Source organism: Bactrocera neohumeralis, unplaced genomic scaffold (genome assembly GCF_024586455.1).
Source record: "Bactrocera neohumeralis isolate Rockhampton unplaced genomic scaffold, APGP_CSIRO_Bneo_wtdbg2-racon-allhic-juicebox.fasta_v2 cluster09, whole genome shotgun sequence".
Lineage (NCBI taxonomy): Eukaryota > Metazoa > Arthropoda > Insecta > Diptera > Tephritidae > Bactrocera > Bactrocera neohumeralis.
In genome coordinates this window covers 25,417,716-25,437,325 of record NW_026089622.1, presented here as the reverse complement: position 1 = coordinate 25,437,325, position 19,610 = coordinate 25,417,716, and the positions used below count along the sequence as shown (strand labels likewise).

The 19,610-nt window shown below is 33.7% G+C and overlaps 2 protein-coding genes across 2 annotated transcripts in view; both read left to right on the top strand.

Moving 5' to 3' along the window:
• LOC126764112 (uncharacterized) overlaps positions 1-19,610 on the top strand; it is a 423,412-nt gene that overhangs the window by 72,449 nt on the left and 331,353 nt on the right. The gene's annotated exons all lie outside the window — the stretch shown is intronic.
• On the top strand, positions 12,249-14,628 carry LOC126764147 (piggyBac transposable element-derived protein 2-like). Its single transcript, XM_050481946.1, has 2 exons — positions 12,249-12,656; positions 12,786-14,628. Exon 2 carries the CDS (start codon positions 12,797-12,799, stop codon positions 13,568-13,570), a length of 774 nt encoding a protein of 257 aa, XP_050337903.1. The 5' UTR covers positions 12,249-12,656; positions 12,786-12,796; the 3' UTR covers positions 13,571-14,628.

Sequence of the window (19,610 nt, the reverse complement as noted above, 5' to 3'; positions counted from 1 at the left end):
CACAACAACGTCACTGAGATGCCCAACGCTTGAGAATAACGTGTGAGAGTCTGATTTGGGTTTTCCTCAATTGATGCGCTGGTGGCAGCAATATTACTGACAATTCGAGCATTTCTTTGTCTTACTGGCACGGGAACATTTCTTACTGCCTGAGGATTCAAAATTTTCTACTAGACGCTCAATTGTTGATCTGACAGGATGATTATGACGACAATAAAATTGACGTAGCGCTCTTTAAGTTGAGGGCACTGACTCCGAATATCGGTAGTAAATTTTAATAATTTTGACTCGTAGTTGGATCGTATATCTCTCTATGAAGAAGTGAAAAGCCTTACTAAGGAGCGGAAAAAATATGGTGTCTACCACTACTTTTGTATCGTCCTTATTGAAAATCACTTATATAATAGAAAAAAATTCTGCAAATTTATTTAATCTTAGCTTCTTAATTGAAGGCATTATATCGGAGTAAAATGTAAAAAACTGACGAAGATATGTATTTTTATTATCCCAAAAAATGAAACTTCACATAAAACATCGCTGGCTCGAAACCGGTTTTAGACTCATGATCTCTTCCGCAAAATTGCTCGGAATGGTCCACAGAATATTTCCCGGACACGCGATTGTATAGAAAACAAGTAAGGAAGGTCTAAGTTCGGGTGCAACCGAACATTGTATACTTTTGCAATTGCAAGAATCAAAGCCAAGGAAATACTTTAATGTGTAAAACCAATCATATAAAAGTCAGCCAGATATTTGATAATCCTGATATTAGTTATATAGGGGCTAGGCCAAGTTTTCGCTCAAATTTGTCTATTTTAGGCACAAAGATACATTATTATGAGCAAAATACGCTCTCTTATATTCTTTGGGAAAACTCACATATTTGCCGATTTATACGGTACAAAGTCACCCGCAAGTTCGAAAATCATTGTATTAAGTAGTTCGGCCGATTAAACTAAATTTTGACATACAGACATAACATTATAAGACATTATTCGTGGAATGTTTTATTTTGTTATATTAATTGATTTTTGATCCATCTGGAATGTAGGCGTAGTTGTTGTCCGATTTCCTCCATTTTCACAATGTAACAAGAATGTAAGAAGCCCATGGCACAATTTTCACACTAGCTCCCGTAAAGCTCTCTCATACTATCTCAGTGGTAAAATTTAATGTCTCTGACGTATTTAGTTATTGATTTATCGGGCTTTTAGTAGTTTTTAACAGTAGTGTCATATGAAGAGTGAACGGGGTCGTCCTCCGATTTAATCCATTTTCACACTGCCGGTAGAAGTTCTTATAATATTTGTACTCAGCAAATTAAGTTGGTTTATCTTCAGTGGTTTAAGAGATATGTATGTCAAATTTGTAAGAGAGTGGGGCCAGGCCTACTTAAAAAAAATTTGCGCAAATATTCCCCTTGCTACTGCGATCATCTGTACAAAATTTCAGCTTTATATCTTATATGAGTGCTAGTTTTGGCACTGTATATGTTTTTGGTTAATGGCGATTTGTGCAGGGGTCGATTACGCCCACCTATAAACTCGATTTTTTTTTTACTAAGGAACCTATGCACAAAGTTTCATCAAGATATCTCAATTTTTACTCAAGTTTCCCTGATTATTTATATATAATACATACATATAACCCTATATCTATCACGATTAGTTTTAGGTGATACGTACAACCGTTAGGTGAACAAAACTATAGGGCAATTCAGAATCTGGTGCAAATGGTCTTGCATCTTTGCAATTGCAAATTAACGAGCATATTTTTACTTTTACACTAACAAAATGCATAGCGATGCTCCTGCTACACCCTTGCAAATGAGCAAAACTAAAACGCCATTACATTATTTGCACCACTGGTTTGTAAAATATCAGCTGGTGTCCAAAAAAAAACATTGTAAACAAAGAGAAGTAATGGAGCAAACCGGTTTGAATAAAATAAGGCTAAAACACGAAATCCCAATAAAAAGCGGATCGAAAAAGAAATCCAGAGTATACTGGATTTCTTGCAGGAAGCCTCAGAAGTAAAAGTGAAATTTGTACTATGTGCCGCATACAAATATTTCTTACCTTCAATGTCCATAATTTCTTCAGCAGCTTCATCAAATAAAGCGTCAGTTAATTTTTCCCTACAACTTTTTGTCGGTATATTCTCCAATTTGTGCGAAAATTTTGTTTACAAACAATGTTTTTCTCCACCGATCAGCTGTGAATTAATGGTCTTTGCAAGGGTTGCACAGAAACCACAAAAAAAAACGTTCATTGTTGATGGTAAATATTTGCAGTTGCACAATTTTGCAAACTCAGATGCACAAAATTCTGAATTGCCCTTATGTATAATATTCTATAGCAACTGGCTGCAAGAGTATAATATTTTATATAATCTTTAATATCAATAAGGAGATCATTTAACATTTACAAACTCAATGAAAATTGAATTAAATACAACATATGTACACCGCCCATATTTATTCAAAACAATACCCACTTGCGCACACGCTCGAAATTGAAGTTGAAAACCAAGTGCAAGAAATGCTTAAACAGGGACTAATTATGGAAAGCACTTCACCGTACAATAGTTCTACTTGGGTAATTCCAAAAAACTGCATTCTCTACCAACTGGTTCCAAGAGTATAAAGTTCGACCCGCTTTAATGTATGTACCCCAATATCTTTATATCTGTGTCGTTTTAAAATAACATCTTAAGTCGACTTAAGTCAAAATCGAGTAAAGGTCATTTTCTAGTTCTCCTATTCATAGTCCATATTTGTGTCCAATCCGATTTAAAAAATTCCAATTTTAAAGAAAGTTATCGCCTTTTGTATTTTTCTTATCTTTATTTTTGAAAATATTACATAGGGTAAAGGTGGGTAATATGGACCACGTGGGTAATATGAACCACCTAGTTATCTTGAATTTCAGTTGTTAAATCCTCCGTTATTGTCGTTTGATTTCTTCGTCTATTCGCGCAAGTTTCCTCAGTTTCAATTTACCGCTCAGCAAGTGCGGATATTCGAGCAATAGTGATTTTTGTAAAATAGTGGTTGCTGATAATTATATGTGCGTAAGCGAATTTTACTTTTTTACTTAAAATTTATTGTGGAACGAATAAATTGACAAACAATGTGTGTTAAATAAAAACTTTTTGCTAATTTTGAATGGTTATAGTTTAATAAATATAGTTCAGATTGGAATTAAACTCAGTTATATCGCCACCACATGTTGAGTGTAATATGGACTACCACAGTAGAGGCTAATATGGACTAATGGTCCATATTACCCGCAGAACAATTCTTACTCTTTTAGTTCGATTACCTTTAAGTTCATTAAGATCTTACTAATTTAGGATATGACTCCTGGTAAGCGTAAACATTGGAATCCCAAGGACATGAAAAAGGCGATCACAGCGGTGCGATCTAATACCTGCGGTTATCTGAAAGCAGCTAAGATGTACAATGTCCCTAAGTCAACTTTAATAAGGCTAGCGTTAAAGAAAGACACCGAAATCGAAAAGGTCGTAAACACTAAATTAGGGCGCAAACCAGTTTTTCCTGAAAATTTTGAAAAGATGTTGGTGGAGTACGTTTTGACAATGGAATCGAAGCTATTTGGTCTAAGCAGAATGGATGTTAAGTACTTAGCCTATCAACCGGCTGAAAAAAAATAATATTATGCACCCATTTTCAAAAGAAAATCAGTTCGCAGGTAAGGATTGGCTACGCTTGTTTTTAAAAAGGAACCCAAATTTAGCGTTCCGCTCTCCGACGGGAACTTCATTGGCAAGAGCACGAGGTTTCACAAAAGATAATGTGAATACCTTTTTTGATATCCTTGAAAAGGAAATGGACAATTTTAATTATTCAGCCAACAATGTTTTTAACGTTGATGAAACAGGCATAAGTGTCGTTCCATCAAAATTACCCAAGTATTGTCAAGGAAGGGTAAAAGGCAGATTGGTAGCCTTACTTCTGCAGAGAGAGGATCTACGATAACAACTATTGTTTGTATGAGTGCAGGTGGAATATTTGTTCCACCACTATTTATATTTCCACGAAAGAAACGCTCAGATATGTTGCTAAGAGGAGCGCCGCCTGGATCAATATACGAATGTCATCAATCCGGTTGGGTTCAAACATACATTTTTACAATATGGTTTCGACACTTCATAAAACTCGTCAAACCATCAGCAGCTTCACCAGTATTGCTCGTCTTGGATGGTCATTTGAGTCATACAAGAAATATTGAGCTTCTTGATTTGGCTAGAGAAAATCACGTATCTGTCGTATCCATCCCTCCACACTCAAGTTACAAAATACAGCCGCTAGATAAAACTTTCATGGGACCTCTTAAGAGTTATCTTTCCGAAGAAATACGTGTTTGGATGCGTTCGAACGGCAGAGCTTTGACACACTTCGATATGGCAGAGTTATATGGAAAGGCCTATTTGCGAGTTCAGAGTGGGGAAATCGCAATTAATGGATTTCGCACAACGGGTATATTTCCTTTGAACCGGTATATATTTCGCGACCATGAGTTTTTAGCTGCGGATGATGTAGCATCGCATTCTCCTCCTCGAGAGTTTGAAAGCGCTTATGGAGTACCAGATGAAATACTAAATAACGAAACCATTGTAGAGAGTCCGCATCCAATAAGCGATATTTGTAATGAAAATGTAAATCGTTCAGTTCTAAGCGAATTAGAAACCAATTCTAGGGTCATAACACCGATGGAAATATCTCCGGTTCCTATAAAAAAACCCAGCCTTTCAATCGTGGCAGGCCAGCAGGAAAGTCCACGTTAATAACATCTTCGCCTTATAAAAAATCTTTACAAATTTCATTGGAGAAAGCATCCGAAAAAGAACCTCTGAGAAAAGCCAACAGACGATAGGATATTGATTCGAATGAACCCAGCTCTTCCAAGGGAATTATCAAAAAACTAAATTTTGCAAAAGAAAAGTGTACAGGTAAGACTGCTTAAATAAAGATTTTGATAAAATTTTTAAAACTTTCGTTCCCTATTTTTATTCAAGAACCCAAAAAACACCAAGATAATTCTAGTCAACCCAGCACTTCCAAAGCACTTATGAAATCAATAAATTCAGCAAGAGAAAAATGTTCAGGTAAATCAAGGTTTTGATTTGACATTTGTAGATAACATTTTATTCTTTATTTTCATATCAGGAAAAAGGAAGAAAACAAATTCCTCATCCTCTTCGGACTTGGATGACAATTGCAGTGTCCGGGCCGAATCTGACGGTGAAAATTTGTAAACGCCGGTGAGAAAGAGGATGCAAATGCCTATATTGCTCTACGTTTTATTCGGAAGATCGGTCTGGTGAAATATGGGTTCAATGTGTCTCTTGCAAAAATTGGAGCCATGAGGAATGTGCTGGTTGTGAACAAATTTCTTTATATGCGACATGTGTACACAATAATCACTTCGGCTAATATGGACTACTTGGTCCATAATACCCCCCAATATTTTTTTTCGCGTTTCTGGGTATTTTTACGTTTTTTTTAGTTTATAATATATTTTGCTTTTGGAGTTATTGTTTCACAAAAAAAAAATAAAAATGAATTGTTTTTTTAAGTTAATCAAATAAATTTAAATAAATACATCGTAAGTAAACTTAAATTTTATGAGATGCTTTATTGGTTGTTAAATGTTTCTTCATTTAAACTTATGTCAACTGAAGCTCTATTAATATGAAAAAAATTACAAATATGTATTCAATGAAACATTTTATGTCCTCTTACGCTAATATGTTAAACTTATATTCTTATAATTTCTTCACTTAAATGGACATAAGTTGTTTGGAAAAAACTCGAATATTCAAAGAGAGAACCTTTTACATTTTGCAAAACATCTTAACGGGGCATCTCGACAGGATAAAATCTATGTCTTGCTAACTGTCAAATCTATTGCTATTGCCATTGCCAAATCTGTATGTGGGCATTTGTTATCATAAGATAATCATTTGCGCAAAAGCGTAGGGTAGGTAGGTTCGAGCTGATGTAGCGCATGCTTTGAGCTCTTGAAAATTTTATTTTATCATTTGCGAAGGTAGCATTTGGGTAGGTAACTGATGTAGCGCATGTTTTGAGCCCTTGAACTGTTTAAATCTTTTATGTGGAAAATAAAAAAGAGATAAAGATCCTTTTGTTTACAAATGTATTTCTGGGAAAAATGAAATAATAACAAAGGATAAAGATCCTTTTTTTTTACAAATGTATATTTCTGGGGAAAAATAAGATAATAAGAAAAAAATCCTTTTTTTACAACTGTATTTCTGGGAAAAATAAGAATTCATATTTTTGGACTACTATGTAATAGTTGTGGCATACATTTTACATACCAATTAAAATAATAAATTTAAAATGAGCAATGATATTTTGATTTTTGCTAGTATAAGTTTATTAAATTTAAGATTTCGCTTATTCCCAACCCAATTTGCATAATTTTTCTGTAAATTAACAATATTAAACTAAATATTAATTTTTTGAAAAAATGTTATTTTGAAAATGTACTGTATTTTTATAATATAACACAACCGTCTTAATACTCGCTCTTCTAATTTTCATATTACCGAAATGAAAATGCCGTCGGCATATGTGCAAATGGGATATGTTGCCTCTTCGAAATTTTCATAGAAATGAAAACTGCCCTGTCAAACTGCTGAAGTGACAGCTTATAGCTTACGATATATGGCATACGAATTTGTTTGCGATATATTGTAAGCTATAAGCAATGTGGAGTCTCCACAGGCAATAGGCACGGCAATACAGTTAGCAAGACATAGATTTTATCCTGTCGAGATGCCCCGTAAGTCTACTTAAAATGTTATGCAATAATTCGCTTCGAACATAACGGCTTTTTAACTCAACATAAGTTTGTTTGGATGCGTGCTCACAACGCATTATTGCGCACATAAGCGATCAGTTGAAAACAAGTCGTTGTGCTAATAACTTCAAAAATGTAAAGTGATTTATTGAATAATATAAGCAATGTAGATTTCGATAGTGATGATTCCATTATTGATCCAAATTATAATATACATATGTAAGTGGATGTACTGCAGCAAGTTCCAGTTCCGAAAATAATGATGTAAGTTTTATAGTGATTGCATTTATAGTGATTTTAATAAAAACTTAATATTAGGAAAACTGTATAAGTGTTGCAAATAAAGTGGAAACAGAAAAATATTCAAAGAAAGATGCAAAAGATTCCAGGAATAAAGGGCAAAGTTACACCTCAAGCGCTGGTAAGGTTGTTCACGCACGTGCAGTGCGCAGGTTGAAACCGTGCAGAAAGAAATGCGCAGATAGAATCACTTTTGAAGAACAGCAATATATACACACACAGTACTGGGAACTAGGCTCATACAATTTACGCAAAGCATTTCTTGGTGGCTTAATTGAAGTTGAAGAAACAAAAACGGTAAAAAAGGCTAAACATGACTTAAAACCAAGGATAACAATAAACAATTATTCCCTGGAAGTTGGTAGTAATAAAATCGCAGTATGCAAAAACTGTTTTACATTCACATTATCCGAGACAGAACAATCTATAAAAATGGTTGTGAGTGCAAAACTTGATGGCCGTGTAATCGGCGATGGACGTGGAAAACATAAATGCGCTAAAAAAAACTTTCTATCGCAAAAGAGAATGAAATTTTAGATTTTATTAAAAGCTTCCCATCGTTTTAGTCGCATTATACTCGAAGGAACACATCAAAACGTTATTTGCCAAGTGATTTATCTGTGAATCAAATGCATCGTCTCTATTGAGAAAAATACGCTTATTCCGTTTCAATTTCAAAATTTTCGCAATTGTTTAGCACACTCAACTTGAAATTTTAAAAACCTAAAATTGACACTTGTCATAAGTGTGATTTGCTCCAATGCAAAATACAAGTTGCTAAACCCGAAGAATTGGACTCTTTACAACTAGAGCAATCTAAACATGTAAATTTAGCAGAAAAAGCTTATGATGCTAAAAAAATGATAAGCAGAGAGCTTTAGCTGATGCTACACTTAAAGTGTTGTGTTTTGACCTACAGCAGTGTCTTCCTACACCATTATTAAGAACCTCACTTTCTTTTTACAAAAGGCCTTTGTGGACTTTTAATCTTACTATGCATGATTGTGCAAGTAATCAGGCCTCATGCTACATGTGGCATGAAGAAATAGCAAAAAGAGGGGGTAATGAAATAGCATCGTGCGTGTTTGATCATTTATTAACATTAAATACCAATGCAAAGCATGTTGTTTTATACAGTGATTCATGTTCAGGACAAAATAAAAATTCATTCATTGCAACTATGTTTGCAATTTTTATGCAATTTAAAAATAATGTAGACATTATAGATCATAAATTCTTTGTCCCTGGTCATACTCAAATGGAGTGTGATAGCGACCATGCTTTGATAGAAAAAAGGAAAAAACTAACTTCCACCAAAATTCACCATCCCCTTGATTGGTACCAGTTTATCAGAACAATTGGCGTAACAAAAAATATGCTACGACGCACCAGTAAAAATTGGCACAAAAAAGAAACAAGATCTTTTAGATATGTTACCTCTTGTGGATGAAGTGTATAAGCCATTTTATATAAACTTAGCAGCAGAAGAGCAGTTAGATTGTCATCCAGATCTTACAGAAGCTGATGAAACTAATGAATAATTAATGCTTTAATTTGCTTTGAAACCAGATTTTTTGTACTATGAGTTGAACTTATTAATATGATTTAAAAACAATACATGAAGCTGTATATTTTTGTTATGAATAAATTTTTTGTTTTAAAAATAAACAAATGCAAAAATCTTTTATCCAATGAGTTATTTGTTTCAGTTTTAGCAAAAGCTCTTATGTCAACTTAAGTATTATCCAATTGAAGTATTCATTTTCACAAAATATCTTAAGTCAAATTAAGATTTGATTTTTCTTAACTTAAACTATTTTATGTACAAAACAACGAATAAAACATACTTCTTACTAAATTTTTTTTCAAAATCTGCATATAATATCTTAAGAAATAGTTTTACTTTTTCCTTGATTAAAAATAACTCATTAAATTTCAACACAAAAGATTTTAAAGGAAATCGCCAATATCTCAAAACTCAATTTTAAGACTTAAGATGTTATGGTAAAACGACACAGATATGTATATAAAAATCACGTGTCACTTTATTTGTCCGCGATGAACGCCTAAACTACTGAACCGATTTTAAATTTGATTGCACACCGTGTGCAATTTGATCCAACTTGAGAGACAAGATAACTTACATCTCAATTTATAATAGCAATATTATATTATTGCAAATTATTTGTATTTTTATAATTTGAAATAAAATAATATTGCGATTATAAATTTAAATGTAAGCTATCCTTTAAACAGAAAAATAATTTGGAATACAATATCCAATTATTCTTACTTTTACAATTTTTGATGTTAGCATAACCAGCCATGTGTTACTAAGACTGAAGTATAAATTAAATTCTATTATAGTGAAGATAATACAGTGAAATTAAACCAGCTTTTAAATTATTAGTGCTTGATTGTTCAAAAATGTTTAATTAAAATATGTACATGTAAATATTATCACATAGTTCTATTATTAAATTTGCTATGCATCAAATCACAATGTTAGATATGTATACGTACAAGTATTTTAATGATAAGAGGTACTAAGGCTCCAGGATATATGTATGTATGTAACCAAAATTGGTCATCGAGCTATTTATTTTCCGCTTGCTTCTCATGTTATTGATTTATTTATTAATGTTAGTTAATCGATTTACAAAAATTTATTTACCAATTTGCAGATAATTTAACGGTGATTAATAATGCTATCTCCAAAAATTAATTAATATACTACTGTGATCAAATTGAAAGGGGAATTTTGTCCTTTTCATTTCATTTAAAGTATTCCCCTCCGGCTGCAATTCTCTTATGCCAACGAATTTTCGAGTCATCTATGCACTTGGAAGAATCCTCCTTTGTGATGACCATCACGCCTTCTTCGATTCAGCTTTTATATCCTCAATTAAGTAAAAACGGTGTCCTCGGAGTGGTCATGTGAATTTGTGAATAGGCAGAAGTTACGCTAAGGTAAATCAGACGAATGGTGTGGTTGCGGCGCGATATTAGTTGAAAATGTGGCGAAATGATCACGAATAACCAATGCAGTATAAGATGGTGCATTATCGCACTTCTTTGTTCATTCAGTACATATTCATAGTAAAAATCGAAGAATTCACTTTTAAAGCCACACAAAACGACGCGTATCTCAAATACTAATGAATATTTTGACGTGAAATTTAGCATAGATATTACTAGCAGTACTACCAACTTACCGATTCGAAAGACAGGCAAAGTATAAATTAAAAATTCACCTTTCAATAAAAAGCTCCCCATAATTTTTTAATAATTGTGCAAATATTTTTATTTTCATTATTTTTGTTCAACTTCTATTAAAAATTAATTTGCAATCCTCATTTCAATGTGTTATAATAGCATGTTTTTGAGTTTTTTTTTAATATTTAAACGTTGAAATTATTATTCTAACTCGAATGCCACCGAAAACATATAACCTCAACAACGTGCGAAGCAGAGAGGCACGACGCAAGCGTGTTGAAAGAGCATTAAACTGCCAGATAATTTATTCACTGTTCTTGAGGAAAAAAATTAATTGATTCATAGTATTTTTCCTAATATACAGAGTAATTACTTGAATCATAACTGGCTCAGTGAGCGGGCAGCCAAAAATGTTGATGTTGACGAAATTAACTTCCAAATACAACAGTTGTTACCAAGCGATCTGATGTCTTTTAAATGAATCGATTCTGTTCTTAATGAAAATTAAAGTGTAAGTTTTCCAATTGAATTTTTAATTCACTAGATATACCCGGCATGCCACCACATAATCTTCGATTAAAGAATGGTTCACATATTTTATTGCATGTTCACGTGTAGGAAAACCGTCGAATCTATTTGTGTTAGCTAATTACGGATTAACTAAAAATATTGTGCACCAATTAGTGCTAAATTAAATTGAGATTAAAAGTATTGATAATTTAAAATATTGAATAGTATTCTTAAAGATTTAAAACAATTTGATAGAAATTAAAATAATTATTATGAAAATTTTGTTCAATCGTATTAAAAGTACTTCCCTTTCAAATTCCAATCCAGTGGATTCTTATACCAGCTTTAACGTTTCCGTCTTCGTTCGTACATAATAATTTCATTATATTAAGGGGTAACTGTTCCCCGTGAAGAGTTTACTACAGTGTAATATAACAAAAAATTCAGCCACAGCAACGCGTGACCGGGTTTGCTAGTATATTATATAATGATCTTAGACTTTCCAAATGACCTTAAACCGTTTAGGTTGACCAAAATTTGTGACAATTTAAAAGCATTAGGAGAAGTTAGCCATTAAGTATATAATATAAATTTTTTCAATGTCAACGAGTTTTTACCCGCACAAACTCTCAAACTTAGCCCAGACACAATGTACTTGTTGCGTCAGGTGATTAATTTCAATTCATAGAGATTCATATTTTTTAATAATTCATTTTCTAGTTATACTAAAAAAATCTAAAAGAAGTGCAAAATTTAAAAAAAAAAAATTAAAAATTTAAAAAAAGTGATTTTTTAACAAAAAAATTTTACGTTATGTTGTTTAAAAATATGTTCAAACTTGACTTTTCTTAGTTTTTTTAGTTTAAATAGAAGATAATTTAATGCCAAAGGTAATAAAATTCGCCCCAATTTTACTAAGTTTTATCAAGATATCTCAATTCTAACAGAAGCACAGCTTGCACGGACGGACGGACGGACAGACAAACAGTCAACCGGATTTCAACTTTTCTCATCAGCCTTATCATTTACATATATATACTTATATAACCCTATATTTACCTTGCTTAGTTTTAGGTGGACAAAACTATAATACTCTGTAGCAACTGCTTGCAAGAGTATAAAAATTTGAACTAAAATTTTAATGCTTAGTTTATACATACATATATAACACTTACCCTAACAATACTGTTTTAAATACTTACCATTACCTTGTACTATTATTTAACGGAATGGATTCTACTTACCCTTGTAAACACCTACTTACATGTGCCGCTGGTTTAAACCGTAAGGTTAAGGTTTAGACTAAGTCCTAAAATTCGTACAATAAAGAATTCAGTTGTAACTATCAGAAGAGCAATCGCAATCGTTGGTGTACTTATTCAAATTCTTTCCGCACAGGCAATTGGCTCTTTGGCGCATTCCCAAGTCGGATAGTTTATCCCAAAAAAGCTTGAGAGTTTTCAATACTATTGTTTTACACCGATCGATTTATTCTTGCTTAACCCATTAGGTCCCAATGTTCCCATTAGGGAATCTGTACAAATAACGAAATTTTATCGAAAATCACCCATATATCGAACAGCTGATAACCAGTTACATATTCTCACATTCCTATGATTATAATCAGCTGTTCTTGATGATCTCCAATGATCACGTTTACGGTAGCAAGCAAATATTTTCGGAAGTAGTACATTTTTCTTTTCTTCGGTTTTTTTTCGCTAAATTTGTTTATTTTAACAATAAAACCCATGTGTCGTCTTTGTTGTGCTATATTGTGGCGTAAGTAATTAAAATAAACAGAATTTTAATTGCTTGAGTTTTTTAATGCCGATGAATTTGTAATGTTCCCAATTGGGAGCATTGGTCCCTATATCAAAATTGTGTTAATATTTTCCCTTGTCGTTTTAGACTGAAATTGTATGTTCAGCCAAAGAGCTCTAAAACTTCATGAAATTGAGGGAATTTTCGAAGAAATTCTCGAAGACGTAGAGTTGGGTGACGAAAGCACTATTGATATAGTGCAACTGCCACCAGATGCTGATAGTCTGACTGATTGCGAAGATGTTGATGAAGACAATCTCGATGAAGTTGTAGAACTGAAGGCCGTAACGGGCGAAGTAGAAATTCACTTTACCGAAAGAGAACAAGATATCGCCTTCTCACCAAGTACAACTTCAAAACGACAAAAGCTGGACGAAGAAAATGCAGCCAGCAAAACTAGATCATCACGTTGGACTCATACTGATGCGACCTACAGTCAAAATTTTTCATCGTCTGAACGTTGGGAAAATAGCAAAGCAAGTATTCGGGAAAAATTTCAACAAAAAGAGCCTTTAGAAATTTTTGAGTTCTTTTTTGACGATTTGCTAGTCCAACACGTAGTTAAAGAAAGTGTGCGCTATGCACACCAAAATAATTTTCATGGTTTTTCCCTTTCTTCAGAGTATTTTCGTAAGTTTTTAGGCATATTGATTTTTACATCATACCACAGTTTACCATCTGAAAAGATGTATTGGTGCACTGATGATGACGTTGATATACAAATTGTAAGAAACTCTATGCCGAAAAACAGATACCTTGAAATCAAGAGATTTTTACACCTTGCTAACAACGATAACATTAGCAACAGTCTTCCTGAAAAGGACTTCAAAATTATGCCATTGATAGAAAACCTCAACGAAAATGTTTTGTAACTCAACGTGTTTTCAAAACAATTGTCTGTAGATGAGCAGATAATACGATATTACGGAGGTCACTTCCTAAAGCAATTTCATAAAGGAAAGCCAATACGTTTTGGGTTAAAACAGTGGATTATGGCCTGTGGAGAAACTGAGTTTTGTTACAATATTGAACTGTATCAAGGAAAAAGAGATCCTGTTGAGAAGGATTTGACAAGTTTGGGAGAAAAGGTCATAACTTCAATGGTTAATCATCTGGAGAATCCTGAAGACCACGAACTATAATTTGACAATTTCTTTTCAAGTTTCAGACTGATTTCACTTATAAGTAAGAAAAATGTGCGTGCCACCGGAACAGCCAGATTCAATCGTCTCAATAAGTGTCCTATAAAAACAGATGATACTATGAAAAAAGAACCCCGAGGCGCTGTTGATTATAGATTTGACAAAAATAGTGAAGTACTAGTTGTCTCATGGAATGATAATAGATGTGTGAAAGTTATTAGCAATCACCTAAACATATATCTAATGCTACCGGTTCAAAGATACTGCAAAAAGGACAAAAAATATGTCGAAGTACTTCAGCCTAATTTAATATCACAATATAATAAGTACATGGGAGGTGTTGATAAGTTAGACTGGCATATTAATAAATATCCTGTAAAACTTAGAGGAAAAAAGTGGTACTTCAGGCTTTTTACAAACTGTTTGGATATTTGTATGTACAATGCATTCGTTTATTGTAATATAAGTCATGAAAGGATTTCTTATCTTGACTTCATTCGTATGGTAGCTATTTGCATATACATTCTGATCTTTCAGATCCGAAAATACTTGGCCGCCCAGTTCGTACAAAACATGTTTTAGCTGCTATTCCAAATCGAAAACAAAAACGATGTGCGTTCCGTAAAAAAAATTCACGTAAGATGTGTACTGAATGCGATCGAGGCATGCACGTTCATTGCTTTGTGAACTATCACAATATGATTTAAGTCTTATTTACCCAATGTTCCCATTTGGGAACTAACTATTCAGATGAAATAAAATATGTATATGATTTCTGAAAACCGAAATTTGTGCGTTTGTCTCTATATTTTGGACCAGACTAACAGAAAATAGGAAAAAAAATTGCATAAAAAAAGTTGGGACCTAATGGGTTAATTTCACTGTGCTATCTTCATTTCAGATAAATCGAAAGAGGGGTCTCTCATCCGAGGTTGTTGTGTCCTTTACGTTGGGGATGTTTTTTTGAGTGGCCAGTTCCAACGCACAACCCCGGGCAGGGATGGTTCGCCATCTCACTTTACCTCGCGTTCAAACGGATGTTCTTTGGTTATCCAGAGGATACTTGGTCTAAGACCGTAAGTCGTGAGCTACTTGAACCATATGTAAAATAGTCGTTTCTGGCCACTTCCAAGTGAATGGCAATCAGAGAACTTTCCTTACTTGCGTAGACTTCTACACATGACTTATTAACAAATTATATTCACATAATTTCATTATCATTTTCACAAATATTGATAAATCCGAATGATTATTTGTAATCGGCATCGGCTAACAAAATCGACACCGGTCATTTCTGGTCGCATATTCCGGTTTTTATCTATCGCATGCTGTCCCATTTTTCTGTATTTTTACTTTAAAGTTTAATAAGTTTAAAATATTATTTAATCGAGTTAAGGCCAATCAACTCACTATTTACTTTATGACTGAATGTGCTTTTTCATAATTCCTTTTTTGTAATACTTGGTAATTGCTTCTAACTCCATACTCTGCAAGACTCTGCGATGCAATTTTATTAAATGGCTCCAAATTTATGCTAACTTTAATAAAACTTCATATTTAAGAGTTTGTTATACATACATACATACATATGTAAAACGTTAAGTGCTCACCGAGCCTTTATAGCAGTGACATACATATTTTTCTATGTATATGGTACATACATATGTACGTTTATTTAATTCATTCGATAAGTTAGTTTTCACAGCACATTAATATACAAAATATTTCTTTTTTACTTGATCCCCTAAAAATTGTTTGCCAAACCACTAAACAAGGTTTAGCAAATTTCAACAACATTCATCAACTTTACCTGTAAACAATGTTTTTCAGAGCTCTATTGATTCCTTTGTCGATATTCATTCGTTTCACTTGTGAATAATGCTTTAACCCTCATCGAGACCCTCGGGTCAGGCCAGGCATATTTTGTTCTTAAATGTTATTTAAATATATTTAGAGAGTAGCAAACAACTTGCTCTTCCAGGTAGCTCCCTAGAAATTTATTGTCTATAGAATTCAGAAAAAAAATTCAAGGATATCGTATCGAAAAGGACGACAAAAGGATATTATAATATTACACCTTAGTGCACCAATAGTGCTTGGCTAGACCCCATATATTTTGTATGAAAATATATGAACTTTGGTATGTTTCTATCACTTCGCACGGTTGATTTATCTGTTTTAGTGTTCGTTACATGTCCAAATTGGTTTGTATGTTTATCTAGGTCAAATACTTTAGCCGCTAGAACGTTTTAAAGGTTACGAAAAATGTAATTTTTCTCAAAATGTTACATTTTTTGTGAACGCTATTGCCACGCCAAGCGTGAACAAGGCAGTCAATTTGACTTCAACCAAATCGAGAGGTAAGAAATTTCAAAAATGTATCTACATATATTACTACATATATGAGCGTAAATACAACACGTATTTCCATACAAATGTATGTAAACACCACTTGGCCAAGCCAAGCACCATTGGTCTCGACTAAGTGTATCATACCGTTGGTCTCGACCAGGGTTAAGGGTTCTACCAACGAACATATTTCCGCTCCCAGAGAAACACATTCCTGCTCCTTCGTCAACGATCTATGCGAGAGATTTGATTTACGTTTGAAAATTATAATTGGGCACACAAAACGTGTCAAAAATATTGTACATATTTTAGAAATATGTATATAATATTAAATATTTCAAAATAGCTATAGAACTTGTAGCCAAAAAATTACTACTACTAAAAATTCTATATAAATCTGGTTGAATAATAAAAAATACTTCAGTCAAACAATTCTATGCGCAAAATTTTTAATGAAGTAAGTCGCAACTTACGTATAGAATGTTTATATTTGCAAAATGACACTATTTGTATTCTGTACCAGTAAACATATCATTAGAAAAAGTGGAGATAAAAATTTTGAAGTAACTAGAGTATATGAATAAAGGCTTAAGACAAATGTTTAAAATCTTTATTTATTCTTGCAAATCTATTTCATTGCCTCTTGGAAAAATCCTCCGTCGTGATGGCCATCACAGCCTTCTTCGATTCAGCTTTTATATCCTCAATTGAGTCAAAACGTTGTTCTCGAAGTGGTATTTTGAGTTTGCAGAACAGCTAGAAGCAACATGAGGCCAAATCAGATGAGTACGGTGGTTGCGGAACGATATTTGCTGAATTTTTGGCAAAATGATCTAGAATAACCAATGCATTATGAGATTGTGCATAGCTTCACGTAAACGGCGCATAACACTCAAATAATATTCCATGTTGACAGCGAAAGGAACTCATAATGCACAACACCACGATAATCGATGAAAACTGTCAACATGACCTTGTTTTTTAAGCTACTGACTCGCCTTTAGCACGATATTCGCTCGATTGATCGGTTGTTTCGGGATCGTAAGCGTTGATCCAAGTCTCATCTCCAGTTATGATGCTTTTTACGTTTTGATTGTCAGAATGCATTGTTTCACAGATGTTAACACGACGATCTTTTCGAAAAAAAATTTAATGTTTTTTGAACCATTCGATATGTTTTTCTGTCGATGTTTTTTCTCAACACTCTCACGACCGGCTTTGAACTCGTTATACCACTTGTAAACACTTTGTGCCAGACAAAATTTATAAATGTACATACAATCATTTGTTACAAAACAAGCTCCTTGATTTTTCTGGTGATAAATGGATTTTTCTAATTTATCGGTCCATGTAGCGATGAAGATAAAGGCGTTAATTGTATTGCTGGAGTGGTCTGCCTTAAGTCCAGACTTAAATCCGATCGGGGATCCATGGGGAATTCATTGAGGCAAAATTTATGACAATATGACAGCTTTTAGCAACTAAAACATGCACTGTTGGTCGAATGGGACAAAATTCTATGTCTGTGCTAAAAAAAGATGGTGGTGGAATCAATGTTTCATCGTGTCAAATTAGTGAAAACATATAAGGGTAACGCAATTACCCGACTGAAGAATAACAAAGCGGCGGGGGCCGATGGATTGCCGGCCGAGCTATTCAAACACGGCGGCGAAGAACTGATAGTGAGCATGCATCAGCTTCTTTGTAAAATATGGTCGGACGAAAGCATGCCCAACGATTGGAATTTAAGTGTGCTCTGCCCAATCCATAAAAAAGGAGACCCCACAATCTGCGCCACTTACCGTGGGATAAGCCTACTCAACATCGCATATAAGGTTCTATCGAGCGTATTGTGTGAAAGATTAAAGCCCACCCTCAACAAACTGATTGGACCTTACAATTAAGAAGAAGAACACAATCCCTTATTAAAAAATCAATACTTTATAGATAATACGATATGTACTTGTATTTGTTTTTATATTTCAATGCCATTGTAACTAATTAACATAAAATAAGCTAACGAACAATTTGTTTTGCTAATTGTATAATACAAAATATTTAATAGTGATCTGCGTGTAAATTGCAGAGAGTCTGACTACTGTATCTGGTGATTCCGGTTTTTGCGCTTAAGCCTTTCTTTTCATTTACTTTGAGCGACAGGAGTTCAGGCTTTAGTGCTCACATGGTCAGAAAGTCTTTCCATATGATACTTTGATGATTTGTTGATTGTTGCGGCAACTGAGTCAATTTCGACATTGCGTTCAAGAGCGTTACTGCGAACATACTACGGCGCATTGACGGCGCATCTAAAATTTTGTTTTTGAATCGCTGGATGTCTACAATGGTGCTAGGGCTTGAGCAGCCCCAAAGTTGTATTCCATAATTCCCAACTGGTCTGAATACCTGCTTGTAAACCAGAATTTTGTTATAAGTGGATAGGGCAGGGTTTCTTTCCAATAGCCAATACATGTTTCTGAGTTTTATATCTAATTCTTCTTTTTTCTCTTTGACATGTGCACTTCATCCAAGCTTTGTGTCCAGGGTCATGCTTAGGTATTTCGCAGTATTGTGATATGGTATTACCACACCTTTTAAGTACAGAGTCATATATCTATTGTTGTTGTGCATGATATTAATGTGTACTGATTTAGTTTCATTTAATTTTATTTGTCAATTAGCTGTCCATTCAAACATTTTGTTTAAATTTTCTTGCAATCTTGCAATTGATCCAGTCTGTGCTTCGTCTGCAAATGTTGATGGAATACAATTGTCATCGTGTGGTCGTCTGGTCTGCAAATGTTTATCAAAGGCTTTAGAAACGTAGAGGGAAACGGCCGAGCAAACTTTTTTTTTTCAAAGGCATTTTCAATGACTATAGTTACTCTATGCACTTGGTTAATAGTGAAGTGTTTTATTCGAAAGCCAAACTGATGCACCGGCTTCTTCTCTTCAATTATGTTTTTAAGACTCGCAACAAGCAATTTTTCCAAAAACTTTGAAAGTATTGGCAGGAGAGTTATGGGCCGATACGAAGTAACGTCATGCGCTGGCTTTCAAGGTTCATTGAACATAAACCTCTGCAGTTTTCCAGTAAATAGATACATATTTTAGAATAATAGTAGCGTTCATTATGACAGTAATATTACTTATAACGTTTTCAGGAAGCTGTTTAACATTTCGCTTGTAATAAGGAGGTGATTTTTTAGACTTCAGTTTTTTTATTTAATCACATACCTCATCATTAGCTATTAGAGGAATTTAGGCGTAATTCTCGTAATTATGAGGTTCTATTTCTTTTGCGTTAGATGCGTCATACTTATAGTTTAAAGACACCTTCAAGATATTCCGAAAAAACGTTTGCTTTCTCTAAATCGCTCATGGCCCATGTCTGGTCTGCTTTTATGATTGGATGATGCTGAGT